Source organism: Lepidochelys olivacea (assembly GCF_965140295.1).
Source record: "Lepidochelys olivacea isolate rLepOli2 genome assembly, chromosome: 15".
Lineage (NCBI taxonomy): Eukaryota > Metazoa > Chordata > Testudines > Cheloniidae > Lepidochelys > Lepidochelys olivacea.
This window is the reverse complement of record NC_140425.1, coordinates 9,953,584-9,977,612: the sequence shown is the minus strand read 5'-3', so window position 1 is coordinate 9,977,612 and position 24,029 is coordinate 9,953,584. Positions and strand designations below refer to the sequence as shown.

At 41.4% G+C, this 24,029-nt stretch overlaps 1 protein-coding gene across 2 annotated transcripts in view; it reads left to right on the top strand.

Moving 5' to 3' along the window:
* MED13L (mediator complex subunit 13L) overlaps positions 1-24,029 on the top strand; it is a 462,169-nt gene that overhangs the window by 348,136 nt on the left and 90,004 nt on the right. For both annotated transcript variants that reach the window (XM_084649484.1, XM_084649483.1), the window contains exons 5-8: positions 10,951-11,096; positions 12,392-12,586; positions 12,993-13,181; positions 23,284-23,446. In XM_084649484.1, the coding sequence (XP_084505610.1) occupies positions 10,951-11,096; positions 12,392-12,586; positions 12,993-13,181; positions 23,284-23,446 (693 nt within the window). The remainder of the gene's footprint in view (positions 1-10,950; positions 11,097-12,391; positions 12,587-12,992; positions 13,182-23,283; positions 23,447-24,029) is intronic.

Below are 24,029 nucleotides of genomic sequence, written 5' to 3'. Positions count from 1 at the left end.
CACATATTCACTCAATATATGTGGAGATATTTCCTTGTAATATTTTTTCCTACTTTAACACACATTGCTAATAGTTACTTTTTTTTTAAAGTTCATAGAGACTTTGGACATGCCTTGATATTACACAAAGAGGGACTTTAAAAATCTAAATAGATTTGTTTGTTAAATAGCTCACAGGTTATTTAAGGTAATAGAGAGCATGGTGGAAGCACCTATATGAAAGTGATCTGTGGGTGATTAAACATCAAAATGAGTCTGAGGCATTTGATCAATTACAAAAGCCATTTATTGGGGCATACTCTTGTTCTGTGAACAGTATTCTGTGGGCATGTCAAAAATATATAGCATTTGAGAAAAGAACATAAAGATTTTCATCATATTACAAAGATTTAAAATGTCTTTGGTGCTTCTTTTTAGTATTTTCTGTTTATAATATATTTAAAGCAGGACTCCAAATAATTTTCCAAGGGCAGAATCAAAATAAACTATCTGAAGCATGACATGTAGAAAAGGAAGGATGTGACAGAACCCAAAATAAAAATTTCTGTGTATTTGGTGAGACGATGTTTGTTCTTTTCCTGGACCTTCATTAATGGAAGTCTTTAACTTATGCAATAAAAGTTTAATCGTGTTCAGTACCTTTTATTATTTCATTCCCTGTTTCCGAGCCCTTGTAACTTGCAACAACCATTCTTGAAGGGTTTGATTCAGCTAGGTGCAGAACACTCTCACCCTGAGCCAGTAAGGTGAATGCATAACTTTAAGCTCATGAGTAGTCACAATGAAATTAATAGGAATATTCATGTAATTAAAGTTAAGTATGTGTTTGAATGTTCTTCTGGATCGAGGCCACAGTGCTCAGTACTTCGCAGTAGTGAGTCCAAAAGCAGCTTCAGTACCAAGGGAAGAAAAAAAAATTATATAGATAAATAGTTGATAGATATTATTGTTCAATCTAAAATGTAATTCTTGGATGCCCAAATTTTACTAAATTAATCTTTGCTAATGAGAATAGACAGAATAACTTACGTTATATTTGACCTCCTACTCAACCCCCACTCATGAAGATATATGTCATAACTGAGATCAACCATATATCCTCCATGAAGAAAGGAAAGGATACCACACAGGTAACTATGAAAATGGGGTTAGGGTCATGTGCAGTGTAGGCAGACTACAAAGATACATGTATCATCTTTGAGGTTTTCCTGTGGTGCTTCTTATTTTGTATTTTATACCACAAGAAGAACTATCTCATTAAAATCATATAGGAAATGTGTCTGCATAATGTTTTGTAAGATTGTCTAAATAAAGAAAGAAACAAAGGAGAACATGGAGATAAGTTTTAGGTTTCTCTTACGCTCTGTTTGATTTCAGCACACTTTCTCTTTATTGAGGGGAAGAGTACAATGTGACATGAGACGTTCATCATACAACTGAACTAATTTAATTTGTAAACAGCAGTTCTGTTTATTTTAAAAGATTAAACTGAGATGAAAAATACTCTAGTGAAATATATCCCTGTAATGACATCATAAGACAACTTTGCATTTTCACTACCTAGCAGCTAGAAATTTTGTGTGTTTGTATGTGTGCACGCACGTGTGCATGCATGTGTTTTTTATATGAAAGAAAGATCTTCAAATATAAAATAAGCCCATATGCAGTACAGGTGCATATTGGGCTTTTAATGACATCACCAAATACTTAGAAAACTTTCCCTTCTCATCAAGATGTCATAAGTCTGTGGAAGAGTGCAGTAGACTTACAACTCACATTAGACATAAATCATTGATTTATTTTGTGTATATTTATCAATTTATCATCTGTCACATACAGTAATAGATTTAATGTCCCAAACTGCATATTTTTTGTGTATATTTCTCTATGTAAATATTTCAGTCATCTGATTTTGAGCATTTCTTCTTCAAGTGCTTGCTTATGTCGATTCCAGTCTAGGTGTGTGCATGCCCACGTGCACAGTCATCAGAGATTTTTGCCTTAGTGGTATCTGTAGGGTCGACTGTGGCGCCCCCCTTGAGTGCTGTGCCCATGTGCTTGGATATAGGCGCCGCCGACCCTACGCCCTCTCAGTTCCTTCTTACTACCTGTGACTTGGTCAGAGCACCTTGTCTTGCAATTGTAAGAGCATTAGCGGTTCTTCAACAGCCCATTGTCTGTCTTTTTTGTGTATAGTTAGGTACTTCGTTAGCCTTTAAGGTAAGTGTTAGGTAGTTTGGTAGTTAGAGTTAGGATGACCAGACAGCAAGTGTGAAAAATCGGGTCGGGGATGGGGGGTAATAGGAGCCTATATAAGAAAAAGACCCAAAAATCAGGACTGTCCCTATAAAATCAGGACATCTCGTCACCCTAGTTAGAGTCCCGACTGGGACTTCACCCCAGAACAGTCTTCAAACATTGCTCGTCATGCAACAGGCCAATGCCTATTAGTGACCCCCATGACAGTTGTCTGAAGTGTTTGGGGGAGTCCCATAGGAAAGACAAGTGCAGAATCTGTAAGAACTTTCGCCCTAGAACCCAAAAGGAATGGGATATCCACTTGAGGGCCCTCCTCATGGGGGCTGCACTTCTTCCTGCATCAGAGCCCTCCTACTTGGATCCCACGCTGAGCACCTTGGCATCAGTATGGAGTGCATTGCTGGCACCGGGCTCCACCCAGCACTGGAAGGGAGAGGGACCTTGGGCAAAGGACCTATGTCAGGCCATGTGCCCACCCCAGGGCTTCACAGGGGTACCTCTGAGGTCAGACCGCCCCCCAGCCCAGCCAGGGATCTGCCTCCAACTCCCGAGAGTGGCAGGGGACCCGGCTTGTTCTACAGCCCTCGCTGCCTGAAGCAGCCTCGGTGGCTAAAGAAGAAGCAGACCAACCGGCACTGCAGACACCACACCGGGCGCTGGACTCGGCTAAGGCTTCAGCGCTTAAGGGCAAGCTGGTCATGGGACTGCCTCATAGGGCACTGGAACTCCCTTGACCTCTGGACCGCAGGCGTAGATCCCTGCAGCCTAGGACCCTTGCACCGCATTCGCGGTCTCCGGTCAGGGATCCTTCTCACGAGCAACTCCTCTTCCAAGAGGTTGAGAACCTCCTGCGCTTGGGGGCAGTGGAGGAGGTCCCTCAAGACATGAAAGGAAAGGGGTTCTACTTCCGCTACTTCCTGATCCCAAAAGCAAAAGGAGGCCTCAGACTCATCGTGGACCTGCGTCATCTCAACAGGTCTCTCAAAAAGTTGAAGTTTCGCATGGTCTCCCTGACCCCCATCATTCCCTCTCTGGATCCACGAGGCTGGTACACTGCCCTTAATTTGAAGGACGCATATTTCCACATTTCCATTTTCCCGGTGCTGCCTTCATTTTACGCTGGGCCAGTGCCATTTCAAATTCACGGCATTGCCATTCAGTCTCTCGTCAGCCCCAAGAGTGTTCACGAAGTGCATCGCACCAGTGGCTACTTATCTGAGGCGCCAGGGTGTTAAAATTTACCCCTACCTTGACAACTGGCTAATAAAGGGTCGGTCCTGGGATCAGGTACGGCAGCATCTTGATCTGGTTTGTTCCACCAATTGTGACCTGGGGCTGTTAATAAATGAGAAAAAGTCGACCTTAAGTCCAGTATAACGCCCAGAGTTCATTGGATCAGTCCTCGACTCTACTTAGGCCAGAGCCTTTCTCCCCAAGGCTTGATTCCAAGCCATAGTGGACCTCATCTCATGCATGCAAGCCCACCCACTCATACGTGCCTGTGATTGTTGGGCCATATGGTGGCCTGCACTTACGTGGTCCAACATGTGCAGCTCAGTCTCAGACCCCTGCGGGCTTAGCTGGTGTCGGTTTACGTTCCCAACAGACACAGGATGGATTGGGTGTTAGGGTCCCAGACCACGTACTGTTGTCACTCACCTGGTTGCAGAATCCTGCATCAGTGTTGGAGTGGGTTTCCTTCGCAGCTCCATCCCCATCGTTGACCTTCGTCTCCTGTGCCTTCGACCTGGGTGATCTCAGCATGCAAGGCCATTCATTGATTTGAGTCACAATTGCTCCCTACACATCAACATCAGGGAGCTAAGACTGGTGCGCCTGCCTGCCAAGCCTTCCTACCTCACATGAAAACCAGGGTGGTCCAGGTCTTGACAGACAATACAGCAGCTGTGTTCTATATTAACAAGCAAGGTGGAAGCCAGATAGTCTGTCCTTTTCCAAGAAGTTCTCAGGGTTTTGGATTTCTATATATAACACAGTATCCATCTCGTAGCCACACATCTCCCTGGGACCAGGAACGCTTCAGCAGATTGCCTCAGCAGGAACTTCTCATCTTGCCATGAGTGTTCCTTCCATCTGGAAGTGGTAAGCACCATCTTCCAGAGGTGGGGGACTCCCTCGGTGGATCTGTTCGTGTCCAGGCAGAACAGGAAATGCCACTTTTTCTGCTCGATTTGGGGATCAACAGAGGATCCCTGTCAGACGCTTTCCTACTCCCATGTTCAGGGGCTCTGTTGTACGCCTTCCCCCCAGTGCCATTAATTCACAGTGTCCTCATGAAGATCAAGCAGGACAAGGCAAAGGTGATCCTCATAGCACTGGCTTGGCTGTGCCAGTACTGGTTCGGCACACTGCTGGACCTCTTGGTGGCTGCTCTGTTATGGCTACTGCTCAGGCCAGACCTGCTGTCCCAAAACCACAGCAGTCTTCTGTATCCAAACCTGGCAGCGCTGCACCTGATGGCTTGGCTGCTGCATGGTTAAATATGGAGGAGCAGGAGTGCTCAGCTGGAGTCCAACAGGTCCTATTGGGCAGCAGAGAGCCCTCCTACCTGGCCAAATGGAAACGGCTCGCTTCTTGGTCTTTGGATAAAGGCATTCGGCCCGAGCAGGCCTCGCTGCACTTAATCCTAGACTACCTTCTTCTTCTCAAGCGCCAAGGCCTGTCCCTTTCATCTATCGAGGTCCACTTGGCCACTATCTTGGCCTTCCATCCTCCGCTTGAGGGTAGGTTGGTTTTCACCCAGGCCATGAATGCCCGGTTCCTCAAAGGTCTCAAGCGCCCCTACCCTCACCTCAGGAGATCTGGCCCTATGGGATCTGAATTTTGTGCTGTCGCGGCTCACAGGTTCCCCCTGGAAGGTCGCATTCTTGGCTGCAATAACATCTGCCTCTCGGCATCTGAGATTAAGGCGCTTACCTCAGAACCGTCCTATACGGTCTTTTACAAAGACAAGGTCCAGCAGCAGCCTCACCCAGCTTTCCTGCCCAAGATGGTCTCACGGTTTCATATGGGCCAGGATATTTACTTACCTGTCTTTTTTCCAAAGCCGCATAAGTTGGAGCAGGAGTATAGGCTGCATTCCCTGGATGTCAGGGGGGCGCTAGCCTTCTACATTGAAAGGACCAAGCTATTCCACAAGTCAATGCAATTGTTTGTCGCGGTGGCTGACAGGATAAAAAGTCGTCCAGTGTTCACTCAAAGAATTTCTTCTTTGATCACTGCCTGTATTTGCCGCTGCTACGATTGGGCACAGGTGCCACCTCGGGCAATTGTCACCGCCCACTCAACCAGGGCACAAGCCTCTTCTTCCCTAGCCCAAGTGCCTATCCGGGACATTTGTAGGGGGGCCACGTGGTTGTCTGTCCACATGTTCACGTCCCATTGCACACTTACCCAGCACGCCCGGGATGATACTGGCTTCAGTAGGGCAGTACTACAAGCCACTGAACTGTGAACTCCGAGCCCACCTCCATTGATACTGCTTGTGAGTCACCTAGGATTGAATCAACATGAACAAGCACTCAAAGAAGAAAAAACGATTACCTACCTTTCATAACTGTTGTTCTTCAAGATGTGTTGCTCATGTCCATTCCATTACCCGCCCTCCTACCCCTCTGTCGGAGTTGCCAGCAAGAAGGAACTGAGAGGGCATGGGGTCGGTGGTGCCTATATACCAGCTCATGGGCGCAGCACTCAAGGGGACCCCACAGCCAATCCTACGGATACCACTAAGGCAAAATTGTACTGTGCACGTGAGTGCGCGCACACCTAGAATGGAATGGACATGAGCAACACATCTTGAGGAATAACTGTTACAAAATGTAGGTAATCGTTTTTTCTTCACACAACTCCATTTAGGGCAGAAATTGTATACCCCTTACATTCCACAGGCAGCAATTAGTACTGTCTGCTTGTTCAGTGGGGTACAGTCAGCATGCATTCACACTCACCATCATTTGCTGCTACTTCTTTTCATCATATAATCTCTGTACCCTTTCCTCTGAGCAGCTGCGAGTACTATGCACCCAATAAAAACATCCAGGGCTTGATTCTATACTAACTTTGCACCTTTGAACACTCGCTACTGTGCAAGGTGAGTGTAAAAGGCAGCCATTCAGATTTGGTAAGCTTTTACACTCGCGTTGCACTCTTTTTGCTCAGGTGTAAATGATAACACAATGCAGTGAAGTATCAGGCTTGTAGCCTTCTCATAGTGACTAGGGGAGTAGCTGGCAGACTATTCACATGCATGGTGGTTTCTGGCATCCTGAAGAATGTCGGAGAGACAAGAAAAATACAAAAAAAGTAAGATAACATAAAAAATACATTTACGGTGTGGCCCAGATTTTCCAGGGTTCATTATCCACAACTGGGACCAGATATTTTAAAGAGCTCAGCACCCAATGTGCTGAGCTCTTCTGAAAATCTGGCGCTGACAGAGGATGCTGAGCACTTTTGTAAGTTTAGTCCTATGTGTGTTCTGTTGTACTTACGTAGTTTCTTACAGAGGAATGTCTCATGTACATAACTATAAGAATTGTGTGAAAAATATTCTTTGTGGAGTCTTCGTAGTTTAGAGAGAGTGTAACTGGGACTGTTAGTCATCATTAAGAAAACTGGATGTTGATAAAGTGCTACTGAAGATTTGTTATGTAAAATACAGACAAGAAAGTTTCTTGCAATCTTATTTCTTGTTCATTACAGACTAGCCCTAAATATGCAATCTGTAGTTACAGTACTCTACAAAGACCTTTGCTTTTATCAGTATTTGGAGATGTAGGTTGTAAATGATTACAAAAATAAATAAATAAAAGTCTTATATCTGTTCCTGAAAGGTTTCTGAGTAGCAGCCATGTTAGTCTGTATCCACAAAAAGAACAGGAGGACTTGTGGCACCTTAGAGACTAACAAATTTATTTGAGCATAAGTTTTCTTGAGCTACAGCTCACTTCATCGGATGCATTCAGTGGAAAATACAGTGGGGAGACTTATCTACATAGAGAACATGAAACAATGGGTGTTACCATATACACTGTAACAAGAGTGATCAGGTAAGGTGAGCTATTACCAGCAGGAGAGCGTGGCGGGGGAGGGGGAGAAAAACTTTTGTAGTGATCATCAAGGTGGGCCATTTCCAGCAGTTGACAAGAACATCTGAGGAACAGTTGGGGGGAGGGGGTATAAACTTTGGGAAATAGTTTTACTTTGTGTAATGACCCATCCACTTCCAGTCTTTATTCAAGCCTGAGTTAATTTTATCCAGTTTGCAAATTAATTCCAAATCAGCAGTCTCTCGTTGGAGTCTGTTTTTGAAGTTTTGTTGTTGAAGAATTGCAACTTTTAGGTCTGTAATCGAGTGACCAGAGAGATTGAAGTGTTCTCCGACTGGTTTTTGAATGTTATAATTCCTGACATCGGATTTGTGTCCATTTATTCTTTTACGTAGAGACTGCCCAGTTTGACGAATGTACATGGCAGAGGGGCATTGCTGGCACATGATGGCATATATCACATTGGTAGATGTGCACATGAACGAGCCTCTGATAGTGTGGCTGATGTTATTAAGCCCAATGATGGTGTCCCCTGAATAGATAGGTGGACACAGTTGGCAAGGGGCTTTGTTGCAAGGATAGGTTCCTGGGTTAGTGGTTCTATTGTGTGGTTGCTGGTGAGTATTTGCTTCAGGTTGTGGGGCTGTCTTTAAGTAAGGACTGGCCTGTCTCCCAAGATCTGAAAGCTGACTTTTTCAGCATGTTAATTTCTTCCCCTTCCCATTGTATTTTATTTGTAGATCCGTCTTACACTTTGTAGCAGGATTGATTTCTGCAGCTTGGTATTTAACAAATTATATGAAATGTCCTGAAGACAAGAATGTCAGTGTGCTGGGATCTGCATGCCTAAGAAGAACCCATCGCACTGTGCACTGCTGTTTTCTTGGAATAAAACTCATGTTTGGTCCAAAGTAAATATTTTATACAAAACCTGCCAGAAACTTACCAAAAGTGTGTAGAGTCCCCAAACCTTGATCTTTATTGTTTTTGGTCTTTAAAAGCTGTGCTTAAAACAGTGAGTCTGTTGCCAGAGGGAACATTCACTTTATGTAACTGTTTATTCTCTTGCAAAGTTTCACAATACAGCCCCCTGGAGTAGGACTTAATAACCGTAAAAGGGGAGAAGCCTGATACTATACACATATGGATAAATGTTACTTTCCCTGGACACATTTGCTCAGCAGAGGAAGAGTTCTGCCTTTAGGAATTCATTAGCTCTGGTCAAGACTGGCTACAGAGAACGAAAACGTGACTAAGCAAGATTTTCCATTTTTCTCTCTTGCCTATATATCTCAGGCAGATTTACTTGGATCTAGTAAATGATCTATAAATGATCCTGATTTCACTAATCAAACTTGACAGGTTTCAGAGTAGCAGCCGTGTTAGTCTGTATTCGCAAAAAGAAAAAGAGTACTTGTGGCACCTTAGAGTCTAACAAATTTATATGAGCATAAATTTGTTAGTCTCTAAGGTGCCACAAGTACTCCTTTTCTTTTAATCAAACTTGTAACTGTCTGCTAGGGTATAATATATGAATAATGGGCTAGTTATCTTAGAATGTTACGTTTCCAGAAACATGAAATGGAATCCTTCCTATATTTTCACTCTCCCTGTAATTCATCTCAGGAGGTCAGTAGATGACCTCAGGAGGTCATCTACTCCAACCCCCTGCTCAAAGCAGGACCAATCCCCAACTAAATCATCCCAGCCAGGGCTTTGTGAAGCCAATATCTTACTAAATTTCCATTTTGTCTATTTCTTACTCTGACAATGTTTATAGAAGGCCGTGAATGTTGTGTGAGATGAATATGACTTGTTCATGTCTGACTGCTTTGCAAGAGGCTTGAAAGAGTCAGTACCTGGTCCCAGATGGCTATTTTTCCTGCACTTCAATGGAAGGCAAGCAGGACTTTCACAGGCAAAACTGTAGGAAGCTTGTAGAATCAGAAGGATTCCTGTGTAATATCCTAAAGACCAGAGTTCAAAATGATTTCTTCACAAATAGCTTTTCTAGCTACTTTAGAAAGTCTGACCTGTTGCTTGCTGAACTCTTTGCTGAGACTATCTCCACTTGATCTTAGACCAGACTTTTCATCATTTTGCAATTAAAGCCTATGTATATAAAAGGGCATCATCCTTTGTCCAGAGACTAATATTATTTTTGATTACATGTTTTGGGTTCTGTTTATGATTTTATTTGTTATATGAGCGGAGAGTTTGATTTTGTTTTGGGGTTTTCTCTCCTCGCCCCTACCCCCCCAGCAGAGTAACTGAATAGAAATACCATGAATCTATGACCCATTTCCTTTCCCCTTTACAGCTTGCTGTAAAAATTTAGTGGCTAGTTTAAATCTACTGTACAAGTGGTAGAGCAGTAAACTTAAAATGTCTTTTCTGTTGCCATATGGAAATCAAGTAAAACTTACTAGTTTCCATTGCTGAATGATACAGAGTGCTACTAAACACAGGGTGTGCAATGCTGAGGACATTGAATAGAAGTTTAGCCTCCTTCCATTTTGATGCTTCTTAAAATAACCTGCCCCCAGATTTTCTAGAGTGAACTTTTTCCTTTTTTATGGCATCAGTTGTGAACCTTTAAACAGAAGCATAACTTTTATTTAAGGACAAATACTTGTTTTACAAAAAGTGCAGAATGACTTAGAGATTTAGGGAGCTTAAACAGCATCCTGTTCCAGACTATCAGTTCAACTATTCAAAAAGAGTTTACTGCAGTGCTGCAGTTAGTTGATTTAAACTGTGAAGTGAAATTGTTACAGTTGCTGGTGTTATTTCCTTAGTTGAAGGTAGTTATGTTGTGGCTGGCTTAGTGCCAAAGCCAACAACTATTAAAGAATGCCTTGCCACTGTAGTCCTACAATAATTTATCTGAACAATACAAATTCAGCTCTGTACATTTTCAGCTGATTGTATTGAAGACAAAAAAATGCAAAATTGTATGGGTTTTTTTGTTGTTGTTTGGCTGGCTGGTTTTTGTTTGTTTAAAAAGTGTGGCATTACAATTAGCAACATTTAAGCAAATGATTAGCTGTAACATAATGCAAAGCAATTCTATGTGGTGGATTAAGTGGGAAAATTTTATTTTCATTATTATTTACTGAGCATTATTCTTGATGATGTATGGCAGTGTCATGGATGGCCTGGACCATGAGTTTATTGAGATCGTTGCCTTCTGAGCAAGTCTCTGTGCCTTTTAAAAAAAACAGTATTCCCTTGGCATATAAGTAATGGTTCTTCCTCCCTGTTCCTGTTCTCAGTTGAAGTTCATTTCTGGTCCTAAGAGTTCTCTTTCCTTTTCATCCTAAAGACCGTATTTTGACTTCTTGAAGCCTTCTGCTTGCAGACAGCTGTTTGTAGTGAGCTTTCTTTAATTGAAATGGGTAGGAAAATGAGTCTCTGAGGTTGATGTCAATACTGTTCCATCATTAGCCAGAAGTTGGTAATTGTCATCTTCAGTGGTTCTGAGTTCAGTTTACTTAAGTGAAACAGCAGAACTGGGTTTTCAACCCAATCTGGCTCCCTTCTGCTACAAAATCTATCCTCTCTTCCCCCACATTCATTGATATGCTAGTGAACCAGTTTTTTATTTCTTTTTATCCAGTGAACATTTGTCTTGCGCCTTCACGTTCTTCCTTCATGGGGAAAGCAACGTGTGCACAAGCGTGGAGATTGCCCAACACCAGCCAATCTACTTGATCAATGAGGAGCATATCCACATGGCCCAGTCCTCACCTGCACCATTCCAAGGTAAGTGCACTTTTGACTGTGGCAGCTCTGGAAATATAAAGACTTGCAGAACATGTGGTTTATGTGCCTATTTTAATGCCTATATATCAAAACTCCCTAATTTGGCCCCAGTGATGGTGTCAGGAAACAGATCCAGAAATGAATAAGAAACAAAACTCAGTAATTTTTAAAATAGAATTAAAGTTCCCCTCAGGAAACTGGGGGCATGGGGTAAAATCCTGTTAAGATTTTTAGTATGATAGCTAGCTGTAAATAAATGTTAGGTCATGTTTTACAGGTTTTTCTAGTCATTAACTTCATCAGATTCAAATATTTTCTGAAATAAGTACAACAAAACAAACTGTAATTTTTGTTGTAAGATCTGTTATTGAAAAGGTATATATGAACATTTTATATCATGGCACAGTGTCACAAGGTCCAGTGGGCTCTGGTCTATGGGTAGTGTTCTTAAATGCTATTGCAGTACAAATAATTGATTATGATAACATAGATTATTTGATTGAACTGGAGTTTTTTTGTCTGACTGACAGTCCCTCATTTTATTTTTCCTTCATTGTGCTGTTTGTGGTGCAACGCATTTGTCAAAATGCAGATTTTTTAGAAAGAAAGGTGAAAATACAGAGCATAACCAAAGAGAAGAATGAGCATTTAAAATATATAAAAAGAGACATACCTGATATAGTCTTAAAGTTACAGATTTCTAGGTTACAGTGTAGTGTTGTAAGCCATAAAAATGCCCTGTCCAATTTGGAAAAGAAAACATTGCACTTACATTAAATTTTTTTTAAAAGTATTACATAGTGTATTACAGGATAAAAAGAAAAGGTGCCACAAGTACTCCTTTTCTTTTTGTGGATACAGACTAACACGGCTGCTACTCTGAAACCTGTATTACAGGATGTCTTCAGAAGTACACTGGACCCTCACTATAGCCCGGGGTTCTGGATCCATGCGTGGTCCCTTGTTAATGTGGGGGACGTGTTGCCATGGATCCCAATTTAAATATTTTAATTTGGGATCCATCGCCTCGACCGCGCTATACACAAACCCGCGCTATAGCGATGGTCCAGTGTGTGTCTTCTGTTATTCCATTGATGTAGAGTTATTTTTATCCCTCTTAATATTTATTCCATTATTTTACGAAGTGAAGTTGTGTGCACTATATTTGGAAAATAAACAAAATGCAAAGAGCTATCTAAAATCACAGTTCGAACAAGACTGGGAATGAATCTAGGGGAAGTGGGATGTGGTTGCTCTGTAGTTGAAATCCACATATTGTATGTTTTATTTTTCAGTTCTGTTGAGTCCTTATGGTTTAAATGGTACATTGACGGGCCAAGCATACAAGATGTCAGACCCAGCAACCCGTAAATTGATTGAGGAATGGCAGTATTTCTACCCCATGGTGCTGAAGAAGAAGGAGGGGCTGAAAGAGGAAGAGGAATTGGGATATGATGACGATTTCCCTGTGGCAGTTGAAATCATTGTTGGTGAGATTTAGTATTTTGCCTAAAGAACATTTCCACCTCATAATTTAAAAAAAAAAATCTAATTAATCAGAAACAACCTTTATAATTTCCCTATCTGGTTTTGTGGCTCTCTTGACACTGGAGCATTCTGACTATTTATCTTGCCTCAAGGTTCTTACTCCCTGTATCCCTGATGCTATTATCACAATATCAAGCTTCTTATTTCTGCTCCCTAGTAGTCATAAAGGGATGGATGAATATGTAGGAATGAATATGCAGGCTGAAAACTTCTTTAGATCTTTTATATTTTGACTAGTAAGGTTTGTCTAGTGCATGTTGAAACCAATCAAGGCCAGCCTGGGTAGCTGAATAATCAATGGAGAATTTAAAAGACTTATTTTCTTCTCCCTGTTCTTATTCTTTATAGGCGGTGTACGTATGGTGTATCCTTCAGCTTTTGTTCTCATCTCTCAGAATGACATCCCCCTGTCTCACAGTGCTGCCAGTGCTGGAGGGCACATCAGTGTGGGTCAGCAGGGACTTGGCAGCATGAAAGATTCCAGTAATTGTGGGATGCCGCTCACTCCACCCACTTCCCCAGAGCAGGCCATCATAGGTAAGCAATAAACCTAGCAAAGAGACCTGAATCATCCTATTGAAAACTCATTTTAAATATTCTTTAACTGATTCAGTGAATTGCAGTGTTCCATAATCTCTTGTCTATTTAATCTTTGAACCATCTGAGGTGTTACTTACTAAGCTGTATTCCAGCGTAGTGTGCTTTCATTTTTGCATAGATTATGGTTGCTGGGGGATAAATGTGTGAACAGCAGCAGAAAAAAGAGAGAGAATACGCTAATGAGTAGAACACAGGGACTTTCACATGAGTTCACAGAACAGAAGAGTTACCAGTTTTGTGAGAGTTAATTTCAGCCCAGTTTATTGGAAATCTATTGCATTTATGAGACTGTGGACACCTGAGACTGTAGAAGGGATTAGGCCTTGTCAGAGTTCTTAATTGGATACTTGCTTAAGGGGGATGTAGGGATTAATTAGTTAATCATTGTAAAGTATTACAAACATGAAAAACATCATATAATTTATTAAGCATTAATATTGGAACAATGCCAGTATCTGAATGATGGTCATTTTATTGACCAACATAGTGGGTATTGAACCAAGGACCTCCAGGAAAAAAAAGAATGAGTCTGCAGCTTAAGGTAAAAGGTCAGGCTCTGTAGCTGGAGGATGTAATGAACTCTCATGGGATGTGGATGGGACAAAGAAGGGGACATGTAAAACTTGCTGACCAGTGGAGTTGCGTGTTTCTTCTGAATGAGGGAAACTCATCCCGAGCATCTGAGGCTCATAACAGTTTGAATCCCAGCAGCGTCCACACTTATGTGACAGCTGACACCAAGGATTGTACTTGACTTCAGTAGAGCTAAGTAATTTACACTAGTTGAGGTTCTGGCCTTCCATTTTGTTATTATGCTACATATTTTATATACTTCCATTATCCAGTACACTCTTACTGCAGACAGTTGCATGTAAACTACATCTTTATGTCCAAGAAGTTCATCTGTCTCTTTTTGATCCTCATGCAGGTCATGATACTACATGACTGTACACTTAGTTGCCACAAAGGTTACTATGAAGTCACAAAAAGTTTTTGTGTAGATCAGTTCTGGATTATGCTCTGCATCATTTGACTTTAGAGATTTGCCAGTCACCAAAATTTATTTATTAATACATTCCCTGATTTCAGAAGTACTGGCATGCTTTTTAATTTAAACCTCAGTGTAGGAATTATGGTTTGGATTCATAGAAGATGCTCTGAATGGAGTCATGCATGCAGGATTGTTACAGTATGCTAAGCAATGAAATTTTGGACAACTTTCATCTGTTAGCAGCTTGTCTTGGAACAGTTCATGTTTATTATCTCAGTGGATTCTTAAAATCACATCCGTCTATAATGTCCCTTCCAGTTACGCAGATTGAATATTGACTTTAAACATTCTGCTTAAAAGAACCCAAGTCAGTTGCAAACTAAACACACTAGGGCTTAGTGACAAGGGCATTGGACAATCATGCAGAAACAATGTAAATTACAATGCAAACTAGTCATTTGAATAACATAGAATCATAGAAATGTAGGGCTGGAAGGGACGTTGAGTAGTCATCAAGTCCAGCCCCCAGTGCTGAGGCAGGACCAAAACCACACAGACGATATCCAACTTTTCTTAAAAAGCTGCAATGATGGGGATTCCGTAACTTCCCTTGGAAACGTATTCCAGAACTTAACTGCCCTTATAGTTAGGTTTTTCCTAATATCTAACATATATCTCCCTTGCTGCAGATTAAGTCCATTACGTCTTCTACAACCTTCAGTGTCCATGGGAACAATTAAATAGAATATTAGAATTGGAAGGGACCTTAGGAGATCATCTAGTCCAACCCCCTGCTCAAAGCAGGACCAATCCCCAATTTTTGCCCCAGATCCCTAAATCGCCCCCTCAAGGATTGAATTCACAACCCTGGGTTTAGCAGGCCAATGCCCAAACCACTGAGCTATCTATCCCTCCTGATCACTGTCCTCTTTATAACAGCCTGTAGCATATTTCAAGCTTGTTATCAAGTCCCCCCTCAGTCTTCTTTTCTCAAGACTAAACAGGCCCAGTTTTTTTAACCTTTCCTTAGATAACAGCTTTTCTAAACTTTTTATCATTTCTGTTGCTTTCCTCTGTACTCTCTCCAATTTGTCCACATCTTTCCTAGCCACCTAAAGTGTGGTTCACAGTACTCCATCTGAGGCCTCACCAATGCCAAATAGAGTGGGACAATTACCTCTTGTCCCTTATATTCAGCATTCCTGTTGATACATCCAAGAATGACATTAGCCTTTTTTTGCAACCGTGTCACAATTGATATTCAATTTGTGATCCACTATAACCTCCAGATCCTTTACAGCAGTAATACCGCCTAGCCAGTTATTCCCCATTTTGTAGTTGTGCGTGTAGTTTTTCCTTCCTAAGTGAAGGACCTTGCACTTAGGTTGTTACTGAATTTTATCTTGTTGATTCCAGACCGTTCTCTAATTTCTCAAGGTTGTTTTGCATTCTAATCTTGCCCTCCAAAGTGCTTGCAACTCCTCCAATTTGGTGTCATCCACAGATTTTATAAGTATGTTCTCTGTTCCATTATCCAAGTCTTTAATGAAAATATTGAACAGTACCAGACCCAGGACTTACCCCAGTGGGACCACTAGATACTTCCTTGCAGTTTGACAGGAAAGTAGTGATAACTAGTGGTTGAATATGGTATTTCAACCAGTTGGGGAGCCACTTTATAATTATTTCATTCAGATTGTGTTTTCCTAGTTGTCTTAAGAGAATGTCATGTGGCACTGTGTCAAAAGCCTTAGTGAAATCAAGATATGTCACATCTATTGCTTCTTCCCTTTCCCCTGCAACCAGTAAGCCTGTCAAAGAAGGAAATTAGGATGCTTTGGCACGATTTGTTCTTGACAATCCCATGCTGGCTATTCCTTTTAATCCTACTATCATCTAGGTTCTTACAAACAGATTGTTTAATAATTGTTGCCATATCTTTTCAGGTGTTGAAATTAGGCTGATTGGTCTATAACTCCCTGGATCCTCTTTGTTCCTCTGTTTAAAGCTAGCTACTAAGTTTGCCCTTCTCCCATCCTCTGGGACATCACCCATCCTCCATGAATTCTCAAAGATAATTGATAACAGTTCTGAGATTGTTTCAGAGTACCCAAGGATGAATTTCATCAAGCTCTGCAGACTTGAATATATCTAACTCATCTAAATATTCTTTAACCATTTCTTTCCCTATTTTGGCTTGCATTCCTTCATTCTGGTTGTTAATATTAATTTTATTGCGTATATGGTCACCATTAACCTTCCTAATGAACATTGAAGCAAAATAGGCTTAGCCTTCTTGATCTCATCAGTTATTGGCGCTCCTTCCCTGCTAAATTGAGGATCTATGCTTTCCTTCATCTTTCTCTGGCTCCTAGTGTATTTAAATAACTTCTTCTTGTTGCCTTTTATATTCCTTGCTAGGTATAGCTCATTTTGTGCCTTAGCCTTTCTGGTTTTATCCCTAGCTTGTGCTATTCTTTTGAACTCCTCCTTAGCGAGTCTTCCGCGTTTCCACTTTTTATACAATTCCTTTTGGATTTTGAGGTCATTATAGAGCTCTTGATGGAGCCATATCAGCCTCGTACTATTCTTCCTGACTTTCCTTGGAATTGGAATAGTTTGCAGTTGTGTCTTTAATATTGTCTCCTTGAGAAACTGCCTGATCGCTTTTATCCCATAGATTTTCTTGTCATGTGACCTTACCTACCAGTTCTCTGACTTTGTTAAAGTCTGCTTTTCTGAAGTCCAGTCACATGCTGAATGTGAGCTGTATGACAAATACAAAAAGTATAAATCTATGAATTTTTATTGTGAAGTTGTTCAGGGTTTAAAGTTTCACAGCATGGTATAGCTAAAGTTCTTACTCTATATATCATAGAATCATAGAAGATTAGGGTTGGAAGAGACCTTGGGAGGTCATCTAGTACAACCCCCTGCTTAAAGCAGGATCAACACCAACTAAATCGTCCCAGCCAGGGCTTTGTCAAGCCGGGCCTTAAAAACCTTTAAGGATGGAGATTCCACTACCTCCCTAGGTAACCCATTCCAATTCTTCACCACCCTCCTAGTGAAATGGTTTTTCCTAATATCCAACCTTGACCTCCCCCACTGCAACTTGAGACCATTGCTTCTTGTTCTGTTATCTGCCACCACTAAGAACAGCCTAGCTCCATCCTCTTTGGAACCCCCCCCCCCCCCTTCAGGTAGTTGAAGGCTGCTATCAAATCCCCCCTCACTCTTCTCTTCTGCAGACGGAATAACCACAGTTCTCTCAACCTCTCCTCGTAAGTCACATGTCTCAGCCCCCTAACCATTTTCCTTGCCCTCCTCTGGACTCTCTCCAATTTCTCCAAATCCTTTCTGTGGGGGGGGGAGGGGGACAAAACTGGACACAGTACTCTAAATGTGGCCTCACCGGTGCTAAATAGAGGGGAATAATCACTTCCCTTGATCTGCTGGCAACGCTCCTACTAATGCAGCCCAATATACCATTAGCCTTCTTGGTAACAAGGGCGCACTGTTGACTCATGTCCACTGTAATCCCCAGGTCCTTTTCTGCAGAACTGTCACTTAGCCAGTTAGTCCCCAGCCGGTAGCAGTGCATGGGATTCTTCCGTCCTAAGTGCAGGACTCTGCACTTGTCCTTGTTAAACCACATCAGATTTCTTTTGGCCCAATCCTCCAATTTGTCTAGTCACTCTGGACCCTATCTCTACCCTCCAGCGTATCTACTTCTCCCACCAGCTTAGTGTCACACGCAAACTTGCTAAGATTCAATCCATCCCATCCTCCAGATCATTAATGAAGATGTTGAACAAAACTGGCCTCAGGCCCTGTGGCACTCTGACCAGCTGCCAACTAGACACTGAGCCGTTGATTGTTACCCGTTGAGCCTGATGATCTAGCCAGCTTTCGATCCACCTTATAGTCCATTCATCCAGTCCATACTTTTTTAACTTGCTGGCAAGAATACTGTTGGAAACCATATCAAAAGCTTTGATAAAGTCAAGATATATCACGTCCACCGCTTTCCCCATATCCACAGAGCCAGTTATCTCATCATAGAAGGCAGTCAGGTTGGTCAAGCATGACTTGTTCGTGGTGAATCCATGTTGACTGTTCCTGATCACCTTCCTCTCCTTCATGTGCTTCAAAATTGATTCCTTGAGGGCCTGCTCCATGATTTTTCCAGGGACTGAGGTGAGGCTGACTGATCTGTAGTTCCCCAGATTCTCCTTCTTCCCTTTTTTAAAGATGGGAACTATATCTGCCTTTTTCCAATCATCCAGGACCTCCCTCAATTGCCACGAGTTTTCAAAATAATGGCCAATGGCTCTGCAATCACATCAGCCAACTCCCTCAGCACCCTCAAATCCATTAGATCTGGACCCATGGACTTGTGCATGTCCAGCTTTTCTAAATAGTCCTTAACTTGTTCTTTCACCACTGAGGGCTGCTCACCTCCTCCCCATACTGTGCTGCCCAGAGCAGCAGTCTGGGAGCTGACCTTGTCTGCGAAGATCGAGGGGGAAAAAAGCATTAAGTACTTCAACTTTTTCCACATCATCTGTCACTAGGTTGCCTCCCCCATTCGGTAAGGGTCCCACACTTTCCCTGATCTCCTTCTTGTTAACATACCTGTAGAAATTCTTCTTGTTACCCTTCACATCCCTTGCTAGCTGCAACTCCAATTGTGCTTTGGCCTTCCTGATTACACCCGTGCATGCTCGAACAATATTTTTATACTCCTCTCTAGTCATCTGTCCAAATTTCCACTTCTTATAAGTTTCCTTTTTGTGTTTAAGTTCACTGAAGATTTTTCTGTTAAGCCAAGCTGGTTGCCTGCTGTATTTGCTATTCTTTCTGCACATTGGGATGGTTTGTCCCTGTAACCTCAATAAGGCTTCTTTAAAATACAGCCAGCTCTCCTGGACTCCTTTCCCCCTCATATTAGCCTCACAGGGGATCCTGCTCATCACTTCCCTGAGGGAGTCAGTCTGCTTCTCTGAAGTCCAGGGTCTGTATTCTGCTGATCTCCTTTCTTCCTTTTGTCAAGATCCTGAACTCGACCATCTCATATGAGTACTGTGTATCTTTATACCGTGTATATGTGCATGTTTATAGGTGTGTTTATGTGCTCTTCTGAACCTATATGCATATACACACGTATCACTAAGTAGTTTAAATAGTTTGGGGTTGGGGGGTATATGGTATAACCTCATATCTCAATTAACTGTAATATCCTGTTTATATATATATATATATATATATTACCATATATATGAGTCAATTTTCTGACTCTTCATTTGAATCTCTGTGTGGCAAACAGCGTCTACATTTTTGGATCCAAATTTTGCTGTGCACAGATTCAAAAGTAGAAACAGATAATAGACTCTGATATACAGTAAGATACAAGTATAGTCTTTTGAGTTGGGTGTTTTTGTAGGTGATGTGCCATCTAAAAATAGAGCTAAAGTTTGGTTTAATTTTTAAAAAGTTAAGTATTCTAAAATAGTAAGATACAATGCAAATGAACTAGGAGATGAAGGAGATGATTGGCTGAGTTAGCTGAGATGTCACAAGTAATCTCACTAGCTAAAAATGAGCTGTTCATAGGCAACAGCCAAAAGAAATGGAAGTAAGAATGAGGGAGCAGTATAGTGATACTTTGGGCTTTGCATAAGGCAAGAGAGAGAGGAAGGAGTTGAGGAAGGCAGAAAAAAAGAAAGAAAGATAGATAGATAGATGAAGATCGCCTACCGGCCTAGAGTGTGAGTATGTGTCTCATGGTAAAAAAATCTACAAAGTAAACAAACTAAGTTTTGACTGGCTAGCTGTTGACTGAAACAGGACCACAGCCGTAAATAGATGCACCTCATCACAGGGTATCTCTGATGGTACAGTATATTTAGAAAGAAAGGATTTGTAAGATAGGGAGTACATTAGTGTCATGTAATAGGAGAGAGAGAGAGATTTGCAGCATGTGGGAAATAATGAAGTAAAAAAAGGCATAAAGAATAAAGTAAATAAATAATATTAAAGTAAAAGAAAAGCCTTCTAAGTATATATTTATAACTCTTTAAGATCCTAAATTATAATCAGGGTAGTTAGACTTATTTATATGCAGTCTTAAAACACAACAGTGGAAAATCATTTTCTCTTTCCTTACGTTCCAGAACTTGAGTTCAGGATTCTGTGCTTCTTGTGAGAGAGTTAATGCCACCCCAGATGCTAAAAATTGAGTAAAAAATACAGCTACCTGCTCTGGTTATTTTTAAGGGTTTGATGAGTGGCCTGTTTTTCCAAGAAGTACACAGAATTCAGATGTAGATGAAAATACCTTTAAATGTATTTTTAAAATATATATTTGATATGTTACAATGTGCCCAGGTTCTCTTAATGCTTTAAAATGTTGAACAATTACTGTATCTTTTAAGCATTGAAGTTCCCCGTTAAACACAGAGTATCTCAGGAGTTCTAAGCATGTTTTGCATAACAATTAAATTGATAAGTGAATGTGAGGGGCAGAAGCCGTAAAAATTAAGGAAAATTTTAATTTAGTCCAAGCTGTCAACGGTGGTTACTGCTGGAGCTCTGAGAGTAAATATGACTCCGCAAACGATGATAGCGATGCTTCAGCAAATGGAAGCAACATCGCATTATTAAAAAATGTTTAAATCATATCGTAAAACAAGTGCTAAAGGATATAGAGAATGGGATTTTAAGTTCATAGGAAGAAGTTACCCTTGGGATTGCAAAGTGACCTCTAGTAACTTTTGGCATTTACTCCATTATCTGTCAGGTTTTTATAGTATTTTTCAACCCTTTAGGCAGTAATTTTCCACTATAAATTTCAGTTTCAGTGAATGAAACAAATCAGTTTTGATTATTTACGTATAGGCACTAATATATATATCCTATCTAGGCACACACCATATAGTCAACAATATGCAACAGGCCTCTAAAAATGCACTGCAAAATGTTGAAGCATATCAAGTCATACGCTCAAGTGTAGAGTTTGTGTACTGATAACCTGGCCACTAGTGCCTCATAATAGTTGTAACTGTGTAATTTTTGGATCTTGTTGGTATTATGACAGAGTACACCAGTACCAGAGTGTGGTTTATGAAAATGTATTCTGACAACAGCGGCAGAATGAATTTGCTAACCTTGAAGGGTTAATCCAGTTTAATTCAGTCAAGATACTTTTCATCACAGATCTGTCAAGTTCAAAAACAACATTATGATGTATTCCAAACAAGCAAAATACATTATTACAGCCACGAACTTTAGTGCAGGGGTGGGCAAACTGCAGCATGCGGGCATTTTAATCCGACCATTGAGCTCCTCCTGGGGACCAGGGTCTGGGGCTTGCCCCGCTCCAGTGCTCCAGCCGGGGAGCAGGATCGGGGGCTGCTTTGCGCGGCTCCCGGAAGCAGCAGCATGTCCCCCCTCCGGTTCCTATGCATAAGGGCAGTCAGGGGGCTGTGCTCCGCATGCTGCCCGTGCCCCAAGCACCACCCCCGCAGCTCCCTTTGGAGGGGCGGCACCTGCGGATGGGCAGCACACAGCAAAGCCACCTGGCCGCACCTCCGGATAGGAGCTGGAGGGGGGACATGTCGCTGCTTCTGGGAGCTGCTTGAGGTAAGTGCCGCCCGGAGCCTGCACCCCCGAGCCACACACCCCTGCCCCAGCCCTCTGAACCCCTCAGTCCCAGCCTGGAGCATCCTCCCGCACCCTGAACTCCTCATTTCTGGCCCCACCCCAGAGTCTTCACCCCCTCCTGCACCGCAACCCCAATTTTGTGAGCATTCATGGCCTGCCATACAATTTCTATACCCAGATGTGGCCATTGGGCCAAAAAGTTTGCCCACCCCTGCTTTAGTGAGTCAGGGAATGCTTTGATTTTAATGATTGCTGCTGTTCCAGTCACTTCCTTTAAGAATAGAGAAACAAAAAACAATATCTGAACTTACTAGAGAGACATGCAATTACCAGGAATCGTACAGGAAACTGAGTTAAAAAACCTGTAGACAAAGTAGCACTGTAACTTGCAAACCAAATTATAGAGAGAAACCGGTAGATTTCTTTCTTTTGATATAGTGAAGTGGTGACTATTTTCAGTGTTTTATTGCTAAGGCTTCTTAAATTGTGTCAGACATAAGGACAAACAGTTCTGTACGAGATTTGACCTTGTTAAAAGCTTCCTATCATTACCTTCTTTGCTAGCCTGAACATAGAGGGTAGTGTTATGCATCTAACAGGCTAAATGAACTTACAGCTCCCTCTGCTGTTCCCGTCTGTGTTTTAAAACTGACTATATTAGGGTCTCAGACTATCCAAACAGCTCTCTCAATGAACAACAGAAACATTTGCTCATACTGTGAGTAACAAGGTTTTACTCCACTGGTGAAAAGAAATGAAGTGCAAAATAAAAATCATAATCCTTCAGTGGTGGTGATTGCAAATCAAGCACAGAAAGAAAATGAGAGTGAAAATTCCATCCCCAAATGTGAGCAAGTATTATCACTTAATAATTCATTCATGTCTTTGCCTCTTGTGTTAAAACTTCCTTCTTCTCTTTGTATCAATGCATGTTTAGTACACATGGTGCAAATAAACAGTCTGGTGTATTTTAATACTGTAGATGCCTTTTCTTATAAAACCATGTATCTTGTGACGAGTTGTTGTTTTAATAAGACCACGAAAGATTCTGTAAGTTAAACTTAATAGCCAGCAACAGTGAAAAACTACATCACACAGTTCCACTCTCTAGTGCCATCTCTGCTATGCTGGCACAAATTTTGCTTGTAGCTCTAGTTTACTGATCTGTTCATAGCTGGTGACTAAACTGGACTAGTCCCTTCATCAGGAGGTTATCTAGTCTTAAACTGCCCGAAGCTTTTATTAGTGAACACAAGCATTTGTAAACTCATCAACCTATAAGTTGAAAAGCCCTTTCAGAACAATCTAATGTTATAGCTGCTGTTACTCTTGTCTACAATACTGTTTGATTTTTTTCATTTACATGTTGTTATTTTTTTGCAGGTGAAAGTGGAGGTACTCAGAGCTCTGTCAGCCATTCAGCTTCACAGGAGGGGGCAGTCACTCTGCACAGTCCAAAGAAATCAGGGAAGATTCCTCCAAAATTCCACAATCATATGGTCCACAGAGTCTGGAAGGAATGCATTCTCAACAGGTCACAGTCCAAGTAAGGGAGTAATTCTGCTCATGTTCTTTATTAATAATAGTACAGCTGTCACACTTAAAAACTTGCTAGTTTTGCCGTAGATGCTACCTCATTATTTCCTGTACCTCGCTATTTAAAGTGACTCATGCAAGGTAATGTTATCTCAGACAATTTCCAATTGTTTTAGCTTGAGAACAAGTAATAGTGACAATAATGGTGTCTATTCACTTGTTTAGCTCATTTCACCTCTGGCTGTCTGAGCTTTACACATGTAGCCAAATTCTGCTCTTGGTTACTCACGCACTACTACATTACTTCACATTAGAAATACAAAATTACTAGGTCTGGAGGGTAGATGACCAAAGGACAAATAGCCTGCTAAAGTTTGTATTTTTAACATTATATATATTTATAGATGTAAACATTTGGAAGGATATATTTGTGTTTGGCAGGATATAACTCAGACTTGCATGGTGCATGGTGGAGCATTGCTATTAGTGGACTAGCTTTTCATTTCTGGAGGTTTAAAATATCTCACAATGGGATGATGTACAGATGTTCCAACAAGTTTTACCTCTGTTATTTCCATGTAATTTCCTCACTG